Source organism: Thamnophis elegans, chromosome 4 (assembly GCF_009769535.1).
Source record: "Thamnophis elegans isolate rThaEle1 chromosome 4, rThaEle1.pri, whole genome shotgun sequence".
In the NCBI taxonomy this organism is placed as follows: domain Eukaryota; kingdom Metazoa; phylum Chordata; class Lepidosauria; order Squamata; family Colubridae; genus Thamnophis; species Thamnophis elegans.
Window position 1 is genome coordinate 90,341,456 of NC_045544.1, and position 23,932 is coordinate 90,365,387.

The 23,932-nt window shown below is 39.0% G+C and overlaps 1 protein-coding gene across 1 annotated transcript in view; it reads right to left on the reverse strand.

Moving 5' to 3' along the window:
* KCNK2 (potassium two pore domain channel subfamily K member 2) overlaps positions 1–8,873 on the reverse strand; it is a 68,062-nt gene extending 59,189 nt beyond the window's left edge. The window contains exon 1 of the mRNA XM_032216723.1: positions 8,568–8,873. Coding sequence (XP_032072614.1) covers positions 8,568–8,756 — 189 coding nt within the window. The 5' untranslated portion in view covers positions 8,757–8,873. The remainder of the gene's footprint in view (positions 1–8,567) is intronic.
* Between the last annotated feature and the right edge of the window lie 15,059 nt (positions 8,874–23,932).

Genomic DNA, 23,932 nt, shown 5'->3' on the forward strand with positions numbered 1-23,932 from the left:
CAAAATTCAGATGTTTGGCAACTGGCTCATATTTAGGATTTATGATCATCTTTTGCAACCTACTGATAACCAAAGTCAATGGGTAAGCCAAATTCACTTAACAACTGAGTGATTAACTTCACAACTGAAGTGATTCACTTAACGAATATGGCAAGGAAAGTCATAAAAATGGGGCAAAAGTCACTTAACAACTCTCTCACTTAGCAATATAAACGTTGAGTTTAATTGTGGTTGCAAGTCGACAACTACCTATAATTCAAACCAGCATGTAACAATAACCTAACTTGAAATTCTCAAGATAGTTTGAATTACAGCTTCCATAAATGCTGCTCTGGGAATTTCTGTGGTCCAGAAATATAGACAACAACATTTAGATAGGCTGTAGTATAATTACATTCATTGTAATTTAATAGTATTTTATATTTCATCCTATTTGAATCTAAACTAAGAACACATACAGCATATTTTGGAATTTGCTGGCTTTAGACTTAATTATGGGAGTTCCAACATCGCCACCACTCAAAATTAATCAGAAACTTGTTTGTATTACTTCCTGAATAATTGCTACTTAAGAGAAAAGGTGAGCTTGAAAATCTAACTTCCCCAAAATTCTTTTAACTGATCATTATCCTGGTAGGTATGAGCATTGTCACTGATTCAGTTCATACAATAGTTAGTTGATGTTGATTGAACCACTGCTTGGATTCCAAACTGCCACAGTAGCAGCGTTTTAGACCAGTCACATACCCTTTTTCCTAACCAAAACAGCTTGAATAAAAGATTTCCAATACACAAGCTTTATCTACATTTATAATTGGGATTTATCTTTTTCTTTCATCGTTATCCAGTTGTGCTGGCTCAACAACCATTTTATTGCCATTGCTTAAATAGTAGATCAGTTATCAATATGTGTATAGTCAAGAATAAAAATAGCATTACAAGTAAAACATTTATTTTAATCACACAAATTCTTCTCGGAATGACAATGCTTTCCATATCAGCATATCTTTTTTAACTCCATTCTATACTTTGACATAGTTATTTTGAAACAACAACTTTGAACAAGTCACATCAGACAAAGTAACAAACAAATATTTAATCTTTTCCTCAATTTTGAACTAGATTTCTTCACCAGAAAATTTTAATTTTGTGTAGTCATACTTTCAACCAACAACCTTTTTTCCATTTATTACTCTTAAAACTTGCAAATGTGCCAATATCTTTCAATTATTTCATCATTATGAAATCAGTTTCACCATTAAACATTCAATCCCCTTCAGATTGTCCAGTATGATCAAAACCAAATAATCAGCGAAAGCTTTCAATGTAAAGGTCTCATTTTTTATTTTTTAGACCCATTGTATTTGCACTTGTGTAATGTACTCATTCAAAACTTTGAGAATTAAAACAAACAACAAAGGGGAAAGAGGATAACCTTGTCTTGTGCCCTTCTGGATATCACATGGTTTAGTCAAATTACCACTAACTGTAATTCAAGCCTTTTGAGATGTACATATCAACTTGATTCCATGAAGATGATTCTCACCAAAGTCTTCCAGAACTTTAAACAAGAAGGATCAGTTCAGCTTATTAAAAGCTTTCTAAAACTTTTAATAAGGCTTGTTTTTCATTATGTTGTTATAAATATTCTATTATATCCAGTATAGTTCTCAGATTGTCTTTTAATTGTCTTTTAGGCAAAAATCCACATTGAACTTCCCGAATAAACTCTTGTAAAAAAAAATTTAGTCTACCTTTTAAAATTAATGAAAAAACTTTGTAATCCTTCTTAATAAATTGGTCTATATTTTTTTTACTAGAAGTTAAATCTTGTCCTATGTTTGGTAACAACACAATATTGACTTTTTTCCAAGATGTTGGCATTGCATCTCCTTGTAAAATAGAATTCATTATTTCTAAAGTGGTTGCAAAAGTTGTTCTTCAAAACTGGCAGTTCATCCAAACCTGGTGACCTCCCTGTTTTAATATTTTTGTCGTGGTCGTCGTCGTCGTCATCATCATCATCATCATCATCATCATCATCATCATCATCATCATGTTCTGTGCACAACACATTGGACAGCAAGTGTTTTACAATGGTTTTAATCATTTGCAGCATCTTCAACATCATCCCAAGGGACATTCATAATCTTAAAATCTTCCTTAAGCGTTTGGCACCAAGTTTTCTGAGGACAGCCTCTTTTCCTCTTTCCTCCATGAAGTATCCAACATAGTGCAATTTTGGGATGCCAGGCTTTAGGTGTATGTAAGGGTTCCACCACAAAACCACGGTAGACTAAAGTGCATGTGACTAAAGCGCGGTGACAAAACCGCACCGTCAAAACCGCGTGACAACAGCGCGCCGACAACAGCCCGCTGACAGAAGCGCGCTGTAACATAACCCTAAAAATAACCCTAAACCTAACCCTAAACCTAACGCTAAACCTACCCTAAACCTACCCTAAACCTAACCCTAAACCTAACCCTAAACCTAACCCTAAACCTTACCTTAAGTTAAATGGCGCTGTTGTCGGCGCGCTGTTGTCGGCGCGCTGTTGTCGGCGCGCTGTTGACATCGCGGTTTTAGCGCCGCGGTGTTGTCGGCGCGCTTTAGTCTACCGCGGTTATGTCGTGCTACGGTATGTAAGATATGGCCAACAAGTTGCTTTCGACATTCATTCACAGTTCTCGATAAGTGTTCTAAATCTGATCTTTGTAGCACCTCTTTGTTAGTGATATGGTTATGATATGAGACAAGGATTCTTCTCAAGCAATCATTTTTGGAAAATATTTAACCATTTAATCATCTTGGCTGTACTCTTCCATGTTTCACAAGTACATATTGCATTGGTACAACACTCTTGAAGAGTTTTCTCTTTGTGGTAATATTTATGGCTGGTGTAGATCAAATTTGGTGCACGCGTTGAAATACGGCCACTACCATTCCAATTTGATCCTTATCTGTACCTCCATCGAGAGATATAAAGCTATCAAGATAAGTAAATTCTTGGATTTATTCTATAGCCTGGCCACAGATTGTTATAGACGTATTATTATGAGCACTGTCAACTTCCATGAAATTGGTCTTCTCAAAATTTATATGTGAGCCAATTTGTTGGTCTCATTATCTAAACTGATGGCCATTTCTTACAAGCACCCCTTTGTTTCACAAAGTAGTGATGTTACCTGCAAAATATTTTATAGCTTCCAAAATATCCATTGTAGATACAGGACTACTCATAATTTGTCTCTGGGATTTTGAAAGTTTTGGTAAATTTTCTCTTTCTAAGATATGCCTCATTTTTTTCCTAAGGGAACAGCTTGTGTTTTATACAAATTAAAATAATAGTCAAAGTCAGTTTCTATATATTTGCATTATCTTTACCTTATTTTCAATATCATTTTCTTTTCTCTTTCCTTTCTCAGCCAACAATTTCTCAGATTTATTTGCAAATTCAGAATTCTTCTCATTCACATATTTCAATTTTGTCTCTATTCCTCTCACAGTTAGCATAGATAATTGTTGTTGTGGAAATTTAATCTGATATGTAATAGTTGCATCTGTCATTATCTCTATCTCCAAGAGTCCATCAGGACAGATTTTGGTAATTTGCCTTGGTTAAATTTAATTTCTTTATATGAAGCCTTCTCAAGTTGTGGAAGACTGACCCCATTCCAGTCCTCCAGTCTCTCACAATACATCACTTCTCATATAAAAACGTAATTAATTCATGAGATGATTTTTAAAAACTTTGTTTTATATTCATTTGGAACATAGAGATTGACAATTATAGATTGAATTCTTTGCATTTCAATGTCAACTTCAACATATTTACCATGTTCACCTGTCAGCAGTAATTTCAGTTTTAATACTAGATTCATATACAAACTATTCCATTATTCTTTTTTAAACCTCTTGTATAACTTCTGGTAGTGAAATGTCTTGGGAGCCAAGCAGCAAGCTCAGAGAACTGAGCTCTGTCTAAACCTTCACCCAGAGTCTTAAATACTTTATACATATATGCATAGAAGCCAAGCTTGAAGCATCCCCCATTCCAAGGCAGATCAATTGGATACTTATGGTCTCTGTGACATGACTGGCACTTTATTCTTCCAACATACTAATGCCTGAGAGAAGTCTCAACATACTAATTAATAATTAGCTTTCCTTCCAATGGTAATGGTGATATAGCGCCTTGGAAAGTTCATATCTAAGAACTTTGACTAAGCACATCTATTTAATCACATTTATAACTCTTCTATTCCTAATTTTGTGTTTCTTAATAGTAGTTCAGCCACTTTGCAGACTTTCATCAGAAAGCTTTTCTGCATCATAACCTTGAACTCCTGGACTTCCATGAAAGAAAGTGACTGGAAGGGGAAGAAGCATTCCTGCAGAGAGTACCATAATCAGATGGAATAGAGTCATTTGCCTACAATGAAAAGAAGCAGAGCAGTTAAGCTGGACAGCATTATTTGAATCAAACAGGTAGACACTGCCTTCCTGGATAACATACACCCATCCATGCATTTGACCATTTATTTTACAGGACTTTTAAGCATCCTAACCACATCAGCTCTGAGGAGTGTAAATTCCCCCAACTTTCATACCTTGAGAAAATAAATAGATAGGATAAATATAATGTAATCATATTTACATAATTAATATCAAAACTAAAAAAATGTAGATTACGATATAACTATGCACACACTAGAAGTCTAACCATACAGAACCATAGAATAACTTACGTAGAAAAATAGTCACAACAACTCTGCCTCCAAAGCTTAATGGAAAAATCAAACTTTACAGACATTCACAAAAGTACCTTTAGAATATCTGGGTGGGTTTCATTTCAGAGGAGAGGGTAATTATGTCAACCCCTTATAGATGACAATCTCAGGGTTTATATTAATAATTGACAAACCATAATGTATTATTATTACTATATTATAATCCCAGATCCTTGGGAAGGGTTTGATAAGTGAATAAAAATGCCAAATCCAGTCTAAACATGTGGCTGACTATGCAATCAACCATAACATAACAATAATGTTGTTATGATGCAAATACACCCAGACAGTTGAACAAGAAAAAAGGGCATAAGGAGAATATCTGAAGGACAGTGAAGAAGATGCATTGAAGCTAATATACCATGAAGGATTAGTGAGTATTGGAGAGACCAAACTGGCCTAAAAGAAAGACTAACTGCAGAATAGTAAAGAGACATGGCAAGGCACAGTATTATATGGCCAGTGCATTAAAAAACTAGTGGACAAAGTAGATAACAAGACCTGGCAATGGCTAAGAGCAGGAGAGTTGAAGATGGGCTAAGACCTTGGCTGCATAAGACCAAGCCTTAAGAACACATCTATGCAAAATCAGAAGACAACAACAGACAGCAAATGCCACCTCTAAAAAAAAAAGCTGAAGAAACAATGGACCACATAGTTAGACATTGCAAGAAGATAGCACAGACTGATCACAAAGACTTGACAAAGTAGCAACAATGGTGCATTTCTCTCTTATCTGCAAGAAACACTGTTATTTGCAAGCAAGAACTGGTGAGACCACAAAATAACGAAACTAATAGAAAATGAAGATGCTAAGTCTGGAACTTAGAATACAAACAGACAAGCAGCTGCCTCATAACACTCCAAATCTAATAAAGTAAGAAAAGCAAAAAAGAAAAAAGTCTGGATAACCGATGTGGAAGTACCTGGGACAGCAGAACAGAAGAGAAAAAATAGAAGTACACTGACAATGGTAAAAGAAAGCAAAGATAGTACTGATAGTAATAGGGGTCTTGGGTACAATCCCAAATTATTTGTAGCACTATATAAATACCATCAGCACTGACAGAATCTCTATCATTCAATTTCAAAATGCAGCTTTACTTGGAACAAATTATATTATGCAATGATATCTTTAACACCATCAAATAATATCTGATGATCTTGAGAGGACTTGATAGGTGGATCAAATGACAAATCTAGTCTAAACATCTGGCTGACTATGTGATCAACCATAATAATATTAATGATAATGCCACAGTTGCCAAAATTATTTACTGGGACATCTATAAAAAGCATCATGTGCCAGTAACAAAAAATGGTGGGAACATATAGTTGAAGCAGGGGTTAAAAAATAGCAAATTAGAATATTTTAGACTTTCCAAATACAAACTGATAAAGTCTTGGCACACTTCACACCCAATTTAATTGTGTTGGGGGGGTGGAGTGTGGATAATTGATGTGGTAATACCAGGATATAATATAATAGAAGACAAAGAATCGGAAAGGATTACTAGGTATCAAGCTTTGAAAATCAAAGTTGAAAGACTGTGGCAAGTACACTAAACAGTTGATCCTGTGGTGGTTCTTGTGGTGACACAATAGGTGCCATATCAATTAAAAAAACCTAGAAAATCTGCACATGGACAAAATTTTCTTCTGTCAATTAAAAAAGGCCACACTGTTTGGATATAGTATGCTCCTACATTACCACTACATTCTTCTTCTTGAGAAGAATCAATTCTTATAAAGACCAACACGGCTAAAGACCGCAGCATTTCACATTGTTGGGTACATAATATTTATTAAACTTTCTTGCTGTGCTGTCCAACCCTGAACAGCTGTGGGTGGCTCACAACAACCAAATAAATGAAACCAATATCAATAAAAGACAAAGATAGTAAACCAAATGAAGTGTGGGGTCACCAGATCTATTCACATCTCAGGGGGGAATCTCGTTCTAGGCGGCACAATAATGTTAGCACAGCATAGAGATATTGTTACTTTGAGGGATCTGATCCTCTTATTTAACCAGGAGAATTGGCAACTGATGGGTGGGGTCTAGCTGGGGAATTCCGTGAATTGAAGTCCACAGATCTTAAAGTTTCAAGATTGGACAACCCTGATTTAAAGATTTTGTTTTGTCTTTTGAGTGGTTGATAAGGAACAGAGCCTCAGGAAGTTACCTTTTAAGTGCCATCAAAGGTTAAGGTTCACGATAAATTTAAGTAGCTATATCAGTCAGTGTTATATAGTAACATTTATTTCATTTTATTTCAAAATGTAGCTAACAGCTTTGGATTTCTCTGCTAGATAAAGCTTACTGATTTGGAATGCAGCTGACTTAATCTTTTTTTAATTAATCTTGGGAGTAGTTTTACCAGTGTCAGCAAAATTCAAAGTGATCAATCAGGATCATGGATGACCAGTTATCCATATAAGGTGAAGTTATAAAAATCATTCTGGAATGTGGAGTGATGGGGTTTTAACTTGAGAATGTTTAGATACATCTTTTGCTTAGAGAAGTTTTCTAGCAGGAAGAGAAAGGGCCTGGATTCACCATAGATGGATGTTTCAACCAATCTATTTTCTCTTGACAATATATATAAATAAAATTTAGCAACTTTTTGAACTTGTATGATTGCTTCAGCCAATTATTACCCATTTTGAATCAGCTATTTTCTATTTTCCTGAAGCATAATGCATAAATTATGCTTTATTTATGCAATTTTATAGTGATATAAATATTATTTATATAATTTGTTTATTAGTAAATTTATTTTAAAGACAATTTTTATAATTTATGTCAGGAGGATTGAAAAAATATCTACATACCCCACATTGTATGGTTGCGTTATTATTATTTTTCTTCTCATTTTATTTACTACCCCCACTTACTGGTATCATTATTATGATTGTTATCACTCTGTTGCTTTGCATGTACAAAGAGCTTTTGCACCAGAGACAAATTCCTTGTGTGTCTAATCACACTTTGCCAATAAAGTATTCCATTTTATTCTAAATAGTGCATTAGTAATGTACTAGGAACAAGAAGTCTTTCTGAAAAAAAAGTTCTGAAATAATGTTTATTTGTCCAATCATACAAGGAAACACCATCACTGAAGCAAAACTGATATTGCTATGAATGAACAACTGAACTTTTGTCCTAAACATAGTAGTTTCAAGCAGAATAATCATAAAAGATGACAGGTTAGTAGCAAGAAAGTTTCCAAAAAAATAAGAAAAACGTAAAGTTTCTATGATGAATCCAATCACAACATGAGAACATAATGTAAACTTTGCAAGAGTATTTTAAAATAATATATATGGGACTCTTAGTATAATGATTTGGCACTGTTTTCCATGTAATAGTGGTAGTCTAAGTAGCAGAGAAGAAGCAAAGAATGAATATAAATATCCAAGAAGAGAGTGAGATGTTAAAACCAAAATCCCCTTACTTTTTCCCAGAAATAATATTTTCTGTCTTGTTTTCCAAGTAAATCAGTTTGCAACTGACCCAATATAACAGAAGTACACTGGATTACATCTGCCAATGAATAGCGATTTAGGAAACATAAGAGTAGCATTTAATAGAAAGATTATGTTGAATGCAAGCCTGGTAACCAAATTGGGATTAGCAATGCTTTTTACACATTACAATATAAGTCAAATTATTGGGCCAAATATCAGTTCTACCACATTATAGCTGGAAAAGGGACATCAACACTGTTTTATTTAAATCTATTGAGAGAACACATTTCAGTATAGGAAATTACCTGAATTAGATCTTCAAGTTCGGTGTCATTCACACAGGCATGCTGTGACACAAACATTTGCTTCTGGATCACAATAGTTGTTCTCTGGCTGGTTTCATGTGGCTGCTCCAGGGCTTTGAATACAGTAGCTCCAATAATTAAATACAAAACCACCACTAGAAAAATGGTTGATACTGTCTTCCATTTCATCACATTAATAGTTGTATCACTTTCCTCCCGTGAAGCAAGTACAGTGGGCTTGGTAGAAAACGACAGCCGTGGCTTGGAGTTCTGAGTGGCAGATTTGGGGTCCAAGAGGTCAGGTGCCGCCACTAATAAAAAGGGATAGAAAAGAAACAAAACATTAATTTTTTAAACACTTGTCAGTGGCACACCTATCTTGGCATTTTCCTTGCTAGATGATAAGAAAGATAAGCTACTAATTGTTCTAATTTAAGTTCAGAGATGGTAGCCCTAGAAATGAATTCAGTTTGTCTACCTGTTGAAGAACTTATTATGGATCAAGGGTTGCAGCAATCTGTTGTGATAAAATTATTACATTTGGTATTTCACACTCTCATGTAACCTTATTACTAGATCTATTGCCCAAATATCATGCTAATTACTGGCTGTAAAACTAATGATGTAATATTGATTATTTGAAGATATAATTTCCAATTAATATTTTATCAGATTATCACATTGCTTTCCAAATCCTGATCTATTTTAAATATTGCCAATGATGCTGAATATTAATTAAAACAGATACTGTGTATATATGCATACACATTGTGCATGCATGCACCATATATCAGAAACTTCACACATGATATGTTAGCAATCCAACTCTATAGTTTTGTCACAGAAATCCTTTTACAATACTTAAACTATTATTTATTAGAGTATCACCAACTCGTATTGTTAAGTGAAATCTCTTTAAAGAAACTGGGCTGCAAAATTTCTGCCCATATCTGAGAATAAACAACAAACCAAACAATGCCAGAATTACATTTTTAGATAATTTGGTCCATAAGATGCTATCTCATATAAAAGTCCCCCCCTCTTATTTGCAGCTGCCTATTGATGTGTTGACACTGTTATAGATATAATGCATTATCCAAACATTCCTTATCATTATTGCCAAAAACAATATGTCCAGTGAAGCTCTATATTACCTTTCAAGTCATTAAGATATTGGCAATATCCAATGTAGTCCTTCCTTATCATTTAACTTTTATCTGAATGAACCTCATAGTCAAAGTAAATCATACACCTAAAAATAGATACAGATCTCTGTCCCTCCTCTTCCATCCTCACTACTCTGATAGAAGGTAAGTTTTAAAGACCATAATGCATTATGGTCCATACGCAAACTATGTTCTTCAGGATATGTTCTGTATAACTTTGCAGCATCTTCAAATGTTGAAAGACATATAGAAAGATGAGCTTGGAAGATAATATGTAATAAGCATAGATAATTTGAGCTTTCTCTTCCACAGCGAAGGACATAAAGTGGAAGAAGCTGCAGATGAATACTCTTTATGACTTTACTGAACAATGACACCAAGTAGTTAATATTTCCCAAGTTCTACAAACCTAGGATGCGTGTCTCTATCGGGTACCTAATTCCTATATTATAATAGCTCTGGAACTGATACAATCCTTTTCTTCTGAGCCCAGAAATGCAATCTTACAGCCATCTCCAATGGCAGGAGATAGGAAAGTAGTAACTCCTCTGATTTCAGAGGAGTATCCCAGAGTCATTGATTTAAGGGCAACAACTAAATGACGCTGCCTAGGGGCTTCCATGTAAGATCCTTTTTGGCTGATAATGGTAGTGTCTGGCAGTTTAACCAACCAATATACCAGATAATTAAATTGCAGCACTAGGAGTGAAGCCCTGTGGACTTTCTGGGAATGCAAGGATAAAAAAGATGTTAAGTGGATGGTGGCTTAGCTTGAGAATTGTGTGATGGGAGGAAAAACAAGCAAAGGGCAGAAACTCAAAACTATCCTGTTATTTTATGATCATTTGACACAACAACTACCATTTTGATCTCCTGTCCCTGAGTGTGTTGTCACCCTGTTCCATCCATCTTCCCACCCCAAAATGGAGGCAATCCAGGTTTAGTGCAACAAACCTTCCTCTATTCACCTGCACCTGCTGTTCTTTTTTTAACAGTGATTTATCATAGCGATAACAATAGCGCCCCCCTCTTGTTTCAGAGGCAATGTGCGTCCAGAGTCCCAAAGAAACCTTGACATCCCAGGTAAGTGCAGTTCCCAAGTTGCCTTCATCCACTCCCCTTTAAGGAAGCTGCATGCAGCTAAGCTAACAATGGGAATGGGATGGCAGCATAAAGTGTCTTCCTCTTGCACTGTTCTAATTGGTGCTACTACACACTCTTCCCTGCTTCCTTTAGCTCATAGGAAGCTTTCCCACCCACCCAAGATTCAAGGTTCCACTTCACACACAAGCAGCACACACACAACAATAAGCCTTCCCAATCCTGTGGATGTCTGGAAGAAAATTAGATCCCCATTCTTCCTTCTTCATTTATTTTTTTAACAAGAAGCAACCGGTCCCCCCCCCCCAAAGAGATGCTCGTGAAATCAATCAACAGCGCCAGTGCACATCTTCCTTCAACCTCCACAAGGATAGCAGGCAACGAGTTGGGAAAAGCCCCATCTTTTTTTTTCTTCTTCTTCTTATTTTAATAACAATATCATTTTTTTTGCTTGAGCCTTCAAAATAGAAGCCTCCCTTCCTTGCCCCCCCATTTCCGCCACGTCACTCAAAGCTAAGCACCCCTCGAACAAAGATGAAGTGTAACCCAGAGCTTTGGAGCCAAGGTGTTGCATGCAGCAGGAAGAGCCCGTGCCATAGGGATGGCGAGGCGGGAGGGTGTGGGGGAGGGAGAGAAAGGCAGGGGGGGGGTGCAGGGGCAAAACGGGTTCGCCTGCAATGAGGAAGGTAGGACCGGGGTGGGGGGGGCTTCCTTTGCCCTAGAGCGAAGATGCATCGGCAAAAGCAAAGGAGCATGCAGCATTTTTTTTTCCAGGCAGCCGGATTTTTTTTTCCTTTTGCGAGCCAGCGAGACGCGCCATTGTACGAGTACTCACTTCTTATTTACAGACCCGGTGCCCTCTCCTCGCTTCACGGGCAGGCATTTTTTCAGGTCTCGGGGAGGCAGAGTTTGAGAGCAAAGAGGTGGGGGTGGGAGGGCTGGGGAGGAAAGGGGAGGGGAGACAAGAGGACCAGAAAGCGCGTGGGACTGGAGGGGAACCACAGAGAGAGGGGGGGGGAGAGAGAGGGAGAGGCAAAGCAGGGAAGGCTTGGATGCTGAGAGCTCGGATTCCACGCGCGCCCCCTCGCTGGGGTGTGTGAGCCGCCGCGCTCGCCTAGTCGTGCGTGTGCCTGCGTGTCTGCTTGTGCGTGTGTGTGTGTGTGTCGTCTCGTGCGTGCGTCTCGTGCGGTGTCTGGGCACCACTCAAGGTGTGTATGTGTGGAACTCCCTCAGCACCGCTGCTCTTCTTCCGCCTCGGTTCCTCCCGGACACTCCCTGAGCTTTCTTAAGCGTCTATCTCTCTCTTCCCCCCTCCCTCTCCCCTCCCCGTGGGTGACTCGCGCTCTGAGAGACGGAGCTCGGCCGTCGGCACGCTGTGGCTCTCGCTCTCTCTCTTCGAGGCGCGCGGGATCTCTCCGGCGGGCACGGCGTTTTGGTTTGTAAAACGGAAGGGGGCTTCTCCCTCAGGCTCCGCCTCCCTCGGCTCCTTGGAGCAGGTGACCGTGAGGCTGCTGGTCGTGCCTCTAACCCCCCCCCCACTTCGCCGGTGCGTGACACGGCTTGCCCCTTCTGAATAATAGGGGGCGCCGGAGCAGGTTCGGCCAACCTCCGTCTGCAGACCTTCCTTCCACGCGGAGTGGCTTCTTCGAAAGGCTCGAGAGCCGCCTGTATCCAATTCCCGCTTGAACTCTGCCTGCCTTTCTCCCATATCCCCGAATACTATCCACGGCGGCGTCGGCGGCTTCCACGTGGCTAAAGATTGAGTAGCCCGTGAACTCACCCGCGAAGTCAGAGGAGCGCCTGGAGCGTGAAAAGGACGGCAGACTCCAAATTGTGGGAGGGGAAAGGCAAAGGGCGCAGACAAATGGCCCGCGATGAAGTGATCCGCCCGATCTTGACTCGCAGACAAGGGTACTTACGTAGCAATGGCTGCGCGGATGGTCGAGCCCTCTTCTGCCACAGAATGAATGAGGAATGCGGCCAGCTACTGCTTTAAAGAGGGACAACTGATGGAGAGCCGTGGATGGATTTCCCCCACCTTTGTTTTCCGCTAAAAGCGATTGCTCTTCTTAATAAATGGAGGGGGGGGAGAAGATGGATCTTGGAATGGCACCTGTCAGTTGCCTGACTGACAGAAAGAACATTATATCTGCTCCGTAAAAAGCCGACTGACAGGCTACAGCTTGCGTGCAATGGGAAGAAAGCAGGGTCGTCAATAATGCTGGAGTTAAACAAATTGTGGCCACAAGAATGGCCCTGTTGCCTGAAGCAACAGAAACCAATTATTCATCCAAGGGTGACAGAACCAGCAGCGCAGTTGTCAAAACTTGCACTCGTTCCCAGTTTAAATCAACCTTCTGTCTAGATAAAACCATTTAAAAATAGGTTTCACATTGTCAAAAGAAGAATCTGTTTGAGTCCCATCTGACTCTTTGGGAAGCACTGATCAGACATGACATGTGCCAAATGATGAGGACAATTCCAGGTTCCAGTGTTCCCTACATCCCAAGCCAAGAAGTTACGGAGGACCATTTCCAGTCACCATGGTGGGGGATGACATCCCGCCAAGCCCTAAAACTGGCCAATAGGACCTTCATCTACTGCAACATCAAAAAATGCATGACAAATGTGCTACGAGAAGAGAGAAAACTGGAACTGGAGTAACTCAATATGACTTTAGAGATACAGTTAAAAGGCAAAGGATATACAATAAGGACAAGATATACAAAATGATGACTGGAGCATGTTCATCCAACAGATGAGGGACATGAATATCGGTGGAGGAGGACAAAAGGGACACAGATACGTTGACTTCATCACAAAAATGAAGTGACCTAGCTATTTGCAACACATGCAAATATGTAATTGTCATTTGCATGATGATATCATCATGACTGACTATGGACATGAAGATAAAGCCAGAGGGAAGTAGAAAAGGGAAGAAAATATACACACAAGCATTGCCATTTTTCACCTTTTATTACCTTGACCCTGAAACAATCTCTTGTCTAGGCTGAATGCTTGAATCAGATATATGCCAATGTGAGACAAAATTACAACAATATGAATAAAGACCGATGAGTTGAAAATTGGGGAAAGAGCCTGGAACATTTCCACAAGTGACATTTGGATTAGTTCCTTTGAACCTGGGAGGGTAATAGAATGTGTTTGAGGGATGTGGGGAGGGGGGGGAAATGCTGCCTAGGAAACAATCAGATAAAGATTGTTCGGGTGATGGAAAGTGATGGTGGAAAGTTTCTGCCTTTGGGCTTGCAAGATATAGCTTTACAATAAAGTAGAATTAGCTCATCCAGTTGTGTTTCCTGTCTGCTTTACCAAGGAGAGCTGATATCAAGGCAGCAAGTACAAAACAGAAAATATTTGGCTAATTTATCTTAACAGATGAATGAAAATGTGTGGTCTTCTGTAACTAGGGGTTGACCCTAGTTATCTCTTTATTTCAGTACCAAGTAAATTTTGGGGCATATGATATTGTCTAGTTTCAACTATTGTATTATTTTTCCACATGGTTAAGAACTAAGCGATATAATGAATAAAATTATCCAATGCATCTGTGGTAGATTTAGACTGCATTAGAATGTATAACCTTTTGCTTAAAATATAAATGGTTTCTTATTTGAAGTAAATGTCACACTTGCATATACATATAAAAGTAGCACATCAGGAAAGATGCTAAGTTTAGACCTGCTTTCCGGTATAGACCTGCTTTCCGGAAGCGGTATATAAGTCTACTGCTATTGCTTACACAGTAGTTTGCCTTCCCCGATCCCCCTCCCATTATCTTGCACTGCAGACGTAATATTTCTCCTAATTTAAGTCATGCTGCCAAAGAAAGGTTGTTTTAAATGGTTCAAGTGATTATACAATGTTAGGTCTATAAAGTATAATAGTAGGGCCATGATGGCGAATCTATGCCCCCCCCCCTCTCTCTGCAGGCACACCAGCTGTCGCCCCAGCCCAGCTCCACATGCATGTCCCCTGCTGGCCAGCTGGTCTTTGGGTCTCTGCTGTGCATGCGCAGGAGGGGGGCTTCCCCAATCTCTGCAGTTTCCTCCCAGCATGCCCAACTTTCTCCCCTTCCCCCCAGTGCAGCCTGGCTTTCTCTTTCATTCCTGTCACCCATGTCTTCCCCGATCTCCACAAGTTCCACCCTCCACAGGTGCCTCTCTGTGGCAAGAATGGAAGAGGAAGCCTGGGAGCGCTGGAGAGAAACTGCAGAGATTGTGAGCCCCCCCCCATGCCCCATTTTGGGCTTGAAAAGCCTCCTGCACCAACCTGGAAGCCAAAACGGGGGCTGGGGCACAGGTATGGAAGAGGGCACGAGTGCACAGGGAATGCACATGTGGGGGCGGGGTGCATACACAGGGTGCACTCACATTGCATTCATGTGCATGCTTTGCGCACTCGGCACCAAAAAGGTTGACCATCACTGTAGTAGAGGATGATGCTTTATGCTATTTATTTCTGATTTATTTGTATATGATAACATACATTGACATATATTAATGATGCTAGTGAAATTTAGCAAACAATGTAAAAATGCTTCAAAAAGTACATTACAACTAAATATTCACATATTTAAAATTCTTCCGTGTGAGAACATCCCAAAGTTCAGATAATGCTATTTTTAAAAAATCAGCCTAAATCTAGTATCAAATGGCAGCACCTAGTTGACCATGGCTGATACTCTCCCCCATTTCCTCCAAATCCCTAAGCAAAGTTAGACTAATTACCGGTATGTGGATAAGAAACCACCAGGAAATTATAAAAAATCCCAGAAAAAGGAAATGGCAAGTTATTTCCACCTTAAGAATGCTATATGAGTATATTATACTATGTATTTGCCATTATTAACTAATTACCTTAATGGGTTAAACGAGTAATTAGATTGTTAAGGCAGCCATCATTCTTTGAAGTAATATGTTGAAGTCCTAAACTAATACTATGAAATGAAGTTACTAGATGAACATGTGCCAAAAGATATTCCTATAATCTAGGTTTATCAGAAACACAAGTCCTGGTGTCAGCATTTAACACATTCAACCAGCTTCTAATAATTTGACAATAATTATGTTGCAACAACTGTCCCCAGTTGTTAGTGAAGTTTTTACTGAATTTCAGTCCTCGGAGCAACTGAAATCAATGGATTTAGCATCATGAGTCCACTTCATGGAAAAGTATGCATAAATGAAATAAATATATCTATGCTTTTCTTGACATTAGACCTTAGAATATTTTCATTTGTGCCAATAATATAAAGTTGTTTTAGGAGAGCAGCCATACTTTGTCTGTACACTTTGGCTGAAATTCTCCTGATGGTTAAAAGCATCTGCAAAGCTTGAAACAAACTTTGAAACAAAGCTTCTAGATTAAAAAAGGCATAGCAACATATTTACTTGACCTAAGTCTTTTCCGTCAGAGCCCGGAAAATTTCATGCATAAAATACCATTCTTCTTTTTTCCTGAATTGTTTGATAGCGATGGTCCTCTATAAACAGGAACACTATTTGTTCCTCCCAAAGGACAGAAAGTTACTTGATGTACAATTCCTTCTACTTTTATGTGGAAAAAAAGTTCCTTAATTTAGGAGTTTCTCCTTAATTCTAGATTGCTTGAGACTGGAATACAATCACTTCTCTGGGTGTGGGGTCTCCTGCTTGAACAGAGGTGCGGTTTGGAGGACTTCTGGAGTCCCTTCTGATTGATTGATTGATTGATTGACTGATTGATCAAGTTAGCAGAAAGGCATAGTAACTAACAATCTCAGATTTATGAAAGTTTACACAATAAATTTACATAGGCATGGAGGTAGAATTTTCAGAAAGAAGAATAATGTGAGCCATCACATGAACTCAATAAAACATACATAAAACATAGGTTTAAGAATTTGTCTCAAAGAGTATTCCTCACTATTGAATTAAAGTGCTATTCTCTCTTTGTTGTGTTAGCGCAAAAGAAAATTGTGCGTAACCCATTGCCAACCTTATCCTTCCTCTGCAACATTTGTCCCAAGTCACTGCCAAGTTGTGCTGACTGGAACCCTGACACTGACCTGATTTGTGATGAACTAGATAAACTCTGGGTTTGCTGTTGCTCCCGTTTAGTAGGCCACCAACCAGCAAGGAAAACTTGCAGGAGTCAGAGTTTTGAATCAGGATGGGTTGGAATTTTGCCTAGACATCTTTAAGTTTGCCTACTGTATCTCTTCTTCGTCCTTACTTACACATACTTATCTGTTCCTAAGGTTTCAGGAATGCAGAATAAAAGTGTTGCAAAAGTAGTTAAACTATGTTTTCATATCCTTTTAATTCTACTAATTTCTTTGCATTTATTTTCCCTTTGAAGGTATTAGAAGGTGGAAGCCGGTGGCCTATCTTATCTGGGTTTGGGACTAGCTTCAGAGTAGCACTTGGTTGAGAACGACCAGGGAATCCCAGGACTACAGTCTTTGACTGGAAAATTGGTAAGGGGGGAATCTAGAAAAAGACAACATCAGGCCATTTTTATTATTGCCAAGTAAACTGCATGGCTGTAGCCACTGATTTATCAAAATTGATTTTCAACTCTAAGTTGTCTTTGTTTTCTTGCTTCCATTACACTTCATGTAAGACGTTATATTAAATACATGCACTCTATATTCTTATGAAATATGTAATAGGAGTTTCATCCAGTACCTCAAAATTGTCTTTTTTACTTCTTATTCATAGCATTTGTACACAGATACTTTATAAGAACAGTGGAACAAAAAAAAATCTTCGTTCATATTGAAATAGCAACTAATAGGATAGAAATTAATTTAGTGATAGGTAATTAGGTCTGGCTACATGTTTTTGATTTACCAAAATGCGGAAGATAATATATTAAGCTTTGGGAAGTTGGATTCTGGATAAATGTCAAGAAAAAAAATCTTGATAATATAGTTTAAGAGTGGAATCAACTACGCAAAGAGGTGGTGGACTGGATATGTGTTAAACGGATTGGATAGATCTTAGTTGCAGATACTTTAATTTGGATTTTTGCAATGAAGAGGAATTAGCACTTGATAAAAGTCTCCTGATTCTCTGAAATTGGGTTAGCAAGTACAAAGTCATGTATAATAAAATGTTTGGAGGACCTCAGCACAACTGATTTCTAATACCAGCAAAACAGTTTTCTGATGACAAAACGTTTTACATGTAAAAAAAAAAGTTATTTCTGTTGTGTTTCCAAGACTTTTACTTATCACAACACTGGGTACTCTTACTTCTTTCTCTTGCATTAGACAGTGACATGGTTAAGAAGTAGATATCTTTAATCTCTAAAAGAGCAACAAGTTGTTGAGATCTAACAATAACAATTGATTTTATTGGTATGCCAAATTTTCTTTGAGAACATTTCATTGTTTTACAATCTCTTTCAGACCATCTCATATTTTTTATTATATTTTTTTACTTTTAAACAAACATAAAACAAACAGACATAGACAAACACAATACATAAAAATGATCCTCCAGTTACATACAGTATGTCGATTGGTTACAAAGTTTTGTGCTTCCTCACAATAGTCCTCGTTTATAATTTACACAAATTCTCATATCATCAATCCAATATATATGTAAACAATTATTATGATTAATATGACCATCTCATATTTTTGATACCAGTACTACAAGAGTGTATAATCATTTTGCATTCCAATTTACAGTTTACTTCTGAAGTCTGGGTGCTGGATTAGTTCAAAACTTTATTGGGCAGGCATTTTGAAACCTTGAGAAAGCATACCACATAAAAAGATAGACAAGTCAACAAAGACTGAAACTGCAAAGTATGTTTCTAGTGAAGGAATCCATTAATGCCAAAGTGGAAAATCCTTTCCTCAATCGAGATGGAGGCTTCAGACACAATTTGTCCCCAATTTTTTCATGCTGCTCTTGTATTAGTCCCCAAGAAAATCAATCACAGCTTCACCTAGGAGAACACTTAACTACCCATGTAGGAGAAAAGATTGAGGAATACTGACTCTTAATGACTCTCTGCCTACTCATCTAAAGAGCCTATTCAGATTAGGTAAGAAATGAAACCACCCTGGAGGACATATGTGAAGTCCCCTAACCAACTTGCTCGGACTGAAGATGATTCTTGAATAAGCAGCAAAATGTTTCAAACCCATAAGAAAAGAAGGCTAGTTGCCATGACTCAAGTTCCAGATATCTAGTTTCTCACACAAATGCTTTGCTACTTATGACACAACAACAGTGCATAACCTTGAAAATATCAAAAAATTATGAAGCCCACTTGATATTTTAAGTCTCAACTTCTAACTATTTGGGAACAAAGATGACTTAGGGCCTTTCAAATGTCCCATTCTTCATCTGATCCATGTCATCTTCTGAGACATTTCCTAGTTTTTAGTCCTATATAATTCATGTTTCAGGGAAATAATGAAAAAAATGATTCAAAGACATCTATGGACAAGGGAAGGCCCAAAATTATGAAAGCAGAATTGTATTATCATACACATAAAGGAAAGGGTTACAGGTAGCATCAAAATAACATACCTCTCCTTCTAACATTTTATAATGCAGATGTGTCTGATTTGATCTCAAATATATAAATAATATTTAGACTCTCCCAATGGTCATTCAAATGGCCAAAGCCAATCATTGGAAGAGTTTGGGGATTTCACTTTACTTCCCATTAAGAAACATTTGCCATTTTAAAATTATTATTTTTTTGCTTAACTATTTGCCTAAGTAATGCTTCTTAGCAAATATCCTTTAATTCTAGCTCCCAAGAAAGAAACAAAAAGAAAAGCTGAAGGAATTTTTGTCTAAAATAAAAAAAAAAAAATTTTCTCTGGAACTGGTAGTTTTCATTCTATAACATTAGTCCTAGAAATTTCTACTATTCCTCAAACTTAAACTCATTTAGCTGCAAAAAAATGTTTTTTTCCGCAATAAGCTATGAAGACCATCAATCCTGCTCTAAACTGAAATGATTTATTCAAATTGCACCAGCATATTTTCCAAAGCACTCTGAATCCAATGCTGTATTCCCTGCACATTACTATCATAAAATTAGGCCATTCCTACACTAGCAATTTATAGTGTCTTCTAAAGTTATCCGACAATTGTGGTGCCAAAATGGCAATAGTGCAGACAGACTTTATATCACTTCAGCCATGGCAGTGTGATCTTAGGTGAATATAACGTGCTAGCAACATCCATCTTAAAACCATACCTAGGACCATTTGAAAGCATATGAGGATGTGAAGAGAAAAAACCTAATGTTAATATTTTGTTAGAAATATAGAATTTTTTTCTGTTTTCATTATATTTAAATAAATATATATTTTAATAAAAACAAGAGTACTCTATGTTACACTAAATGGAGAGATAACTTCTTCCACAGGCAATTTTCTTAAATCTGAGGTAAAGTTTGGACTTTCGTGTAATTGGTAACACCAATTACATTTTGGGCATATTATAAAAACATACGTCTCTGGAAAAGTCAATAATGGGAAAAGTGGAAGAAAAGGAAAAAAGATAACTAGCATTAATGTAGATGACTTGATTACAGTGGCATTGAATACATTATTGGAAAACTTAAAGGGGCAGACTAGGGCCAGATGATCTCCAAAAAAGTCTATCTATGTGATTACTAAATAGCTGAAACTGAGTAGTACATAATCAATGCATCAATTTTATCAAATTTGTGCTGTCCTATTCTTTCTTCTCTAGCAAGTGGCAAGTTTCAGCATTTGCAGAGCATTTATTGTAACTGTTAATACTGTCAAGGTATAATCTCCTTTACCTGTCTGCAAGGCTTATTGTAGGATTCCTAGTCTACCAGCTGTGTTTTCATAAGTCCAATCGCACATGAAATGTTCACTAATGCAATTAATTGTAATTAATTGTGGTGCCACTCAGAAAAACCTTTCTATACCCTTCTTTATATGAACCAAGTGATTTAAAGAGAAATTAAACACAATCACAACTCATTGCAGTTGATTTAAGATTGCAGTTTTAAGCACACTTAAATCAAACTAATTGTAGGAAGCTCAGCTTGAAATGGTTAATAACATTTGATTTTTTTTTAGTATGTATCAGTGGTGGGTTTCAATTTTTTTAGAACCTATTCTGTAGGTGTGGCCTGTTTTGTGGGAGTGGCTTGGTTCTCATGTGACCAGGTGGCCAACTTGGAAAATGTGGTGAAACTCACTTAACAACGCTCTTGCTTAGCAACCAAACTTTTGGGCTCAATTGTAATCATAAGTTCTTTCTTTCTCCCTTCCTTTCTCTTTCTCTCTCTTTCTCTTTCTGTCTCTCTCTGTTTCTCTCTCTGTGTGTCTTTCTGTCATTCTCTCTGTGTATCTGTCTGTCTGTCTGTGTCTCTCTCTCCTCCCTCCCCCATCTGTCACTCTGTGTGTGTGTCTGTCTGTCTCTCACTCACTCTCTGTTGTGTGTGTCGCTCTCTGCCTTTCTGTCTCTCTGTCTCTGTCTCCCATCCTCCCTCTCTCTCTATCTCTCTCTCTGTGTGTCTCTGTCTCTCTCCCCTCCATTCCTCTCTGTCACTCTATGTATATGTGTGTGTCTGTCTCTCACTCACTCACTCACTCACTCACTTAATCACTCACTCTGTGTGTGTCTCTCACTCAGTGTGTGTGTGTGTGTCTGTCTGTCTCTCCCTCCCCCCTCCCTCCGTCTTTCTCTGTCTGTCTGTTTCTCTCTCACACTCACACAGACAGACAAACATACTGTGGTCACCTTGTGTTTCAATCACAGGTACCTACCAGTACCTGGCAGTGGCATTTTTCTCTTCGGGGACAGGTCCTCTTCAGAAGGACAAGTCCCCACTGGTCGCCTTCCCATTTCTCATTTTCCAGCTGCAGCTCCACACCATGGAAAACATAGATGCGCGCACGGCCAACACAATTATAGCCCGGAGCAGGACCAAAGCCCCTCTCCCAACTGTTTCCCACCGTTACGAAGTCTCCGAGGCTGTAATTTACGGGCGGTGCGCACGTGCCTATGTTTTCTATGGCGTGGAGCCATGGCGAGGCGCTGCATGGCTGGCGATGACTCCTGAACCCATCCTAGAAGACAAGGAATGTGAGAGGGACCCCTGCCTGGCGTATGGGCTCCAGACCAGTGGAGCCTCGTCCTTCTTTTTAACCAGGTGGCTGTCAAGAGAGAAGAGGGCAGCACACACCACATGGGCTTGTGCAGTAGCCGAAGAACAGGAGGTGAGGATTCAGCTGCTGCACAAGCCCAAGGGCACATGCTGTCCTCTTCTCTCTGACAACCACCTGGTTTGCTGAATCCGGCATGGCGGCAGGACTCTTGCCTTCGCTGGCAGCCGCTTCTTGCCATCGCCATCATGCCAGAAAGAAGCCAGTCTTTGGAAAGAACCTCCCCCTCCAGAGAGCCCATGCCAGGATACAAAAGGGGGCAGGCTCGTTTGAATGCGGATGAGTGGGTGGTTTGGTGCCAGCACCTCCTTCACTAATTTGGGCAGGCAGAGAAAGAAAGGAGGCTTGTGATTTGAGTTTGAGTTTTTGAGTTTTATTGGGATTTATATGCCGCCCTTTTCCCTGAGGGGACTCAGGGCGGCTTACAACCACAAGGGAGGGGGGTGCAGTGTCAAAAACAGAACAGTATGTGAACAAAGAAAAAAATAGTAAAAACACAACTTTCATTCAGCAATCAAACACTCGGGCGGGTAAATTGGGAACCTATCCCCAGGCCTGCTGGGAGAGCCAGATCTTGAGGGCTGCGCGGAAGGTCTGGATAGTGGTGAGGGTACGGATCTCAACGGGGAGGTCGTTCCACAGGGATACAGCACCCCTGCCACCAAGGGTGAAGGGGAGTCCCTTCGCCCTTGACTATTGCATGCTTCCTTTCTCCACCCGCCCGAACTAGCAAAGAAGGTGGGCCACTAAACTGCCAGCTCGCCCGCATTCAAACCAGCCCGCTTCCTCTCTTTTGGCATGGGCTTTATGGAGGGGGACAGAAGGTCTCTCCCAAAACCTGCTTCCCTTACCTCACGGTGCAGTTCCAGGACACGTTCGGGCAATGGGGCAGGACTTTTTCGCACGCCTTTGGAGAAAGAAAGAAGGTGTGCGAGAAAGGTCCCCCCCCCCCACTGCCTGAATGTTTGAATGAATGAGGCTGCAGGCTCCTTTGCCTTGGCTATGCGATCTCCTTTGTTCTCTAGTGCCCGAACGAGTGAATGAGGCAGACAGCGAATGAAAGGAGATTGCATCGGGCGGGGGGAATGAGCCAAGCATTCCAACCGGTTCTAAACGGCATGGTAGATTTGTGGAACCTCTTCTACCGAACCGGTTAGAACCGGCAGGAACCCACCCCTGGTATGTATGCTTGCATTTAAATTGTTGGAAATCATGCTCACGTTATATTCTACCAGAACAAATACTGAAGAAGAAGAGTGATGGGTGAAAATGGAAATCTAAGGTAAATAAATATTATCTCAAGCCCTTTTGGCCCAACAAGTAGGTTAGAAGCAGTTTTTCTTTAACTCGTTTATTCCTCAGTTCGGATCTTTCCTTTTTAACTGCACCCACTGGTAGAAAATGAATCCATATCAGCTCTAGGTTGATGTAGATTTGTTGGTGGTTTAATATGTCAATAGGAAGTATGTTGTTGTATAAATCCATAGGTTTTCTTGAGGCATCACTTTAGTAGGCTTGATATCACAATGATGATTAACCAGGTCAGAGAAAGAGCTAGTGACTTCATTGGTACAACATGTTAAGCATATTTTGTTTTAACTTTGGTTAGAATTTTTTTATCATTTTTTTTTTGTTTTTTGCTAACCAATCTGTTTGGTTCATGCATAATTCAGTGCTTTGTAGGAACCCTGAAAACTAGTTTTTAATAATTGAGTTAATGTGAGTACAGTTAATGCATTTCATCCCCCACTTCCAATGTAGGAATGCTGACATTAGAGTTAAAAAAATCTTTTTAGTAACTTTAATAATGTTTCTTTTTCAGAGCACCTGGAAAGAAATAGCTGGCCCTGGGTCATTCTTTCTAAGAGCAGTCTCATTGGTCCATACTTGGAGACCTGGAATTACTG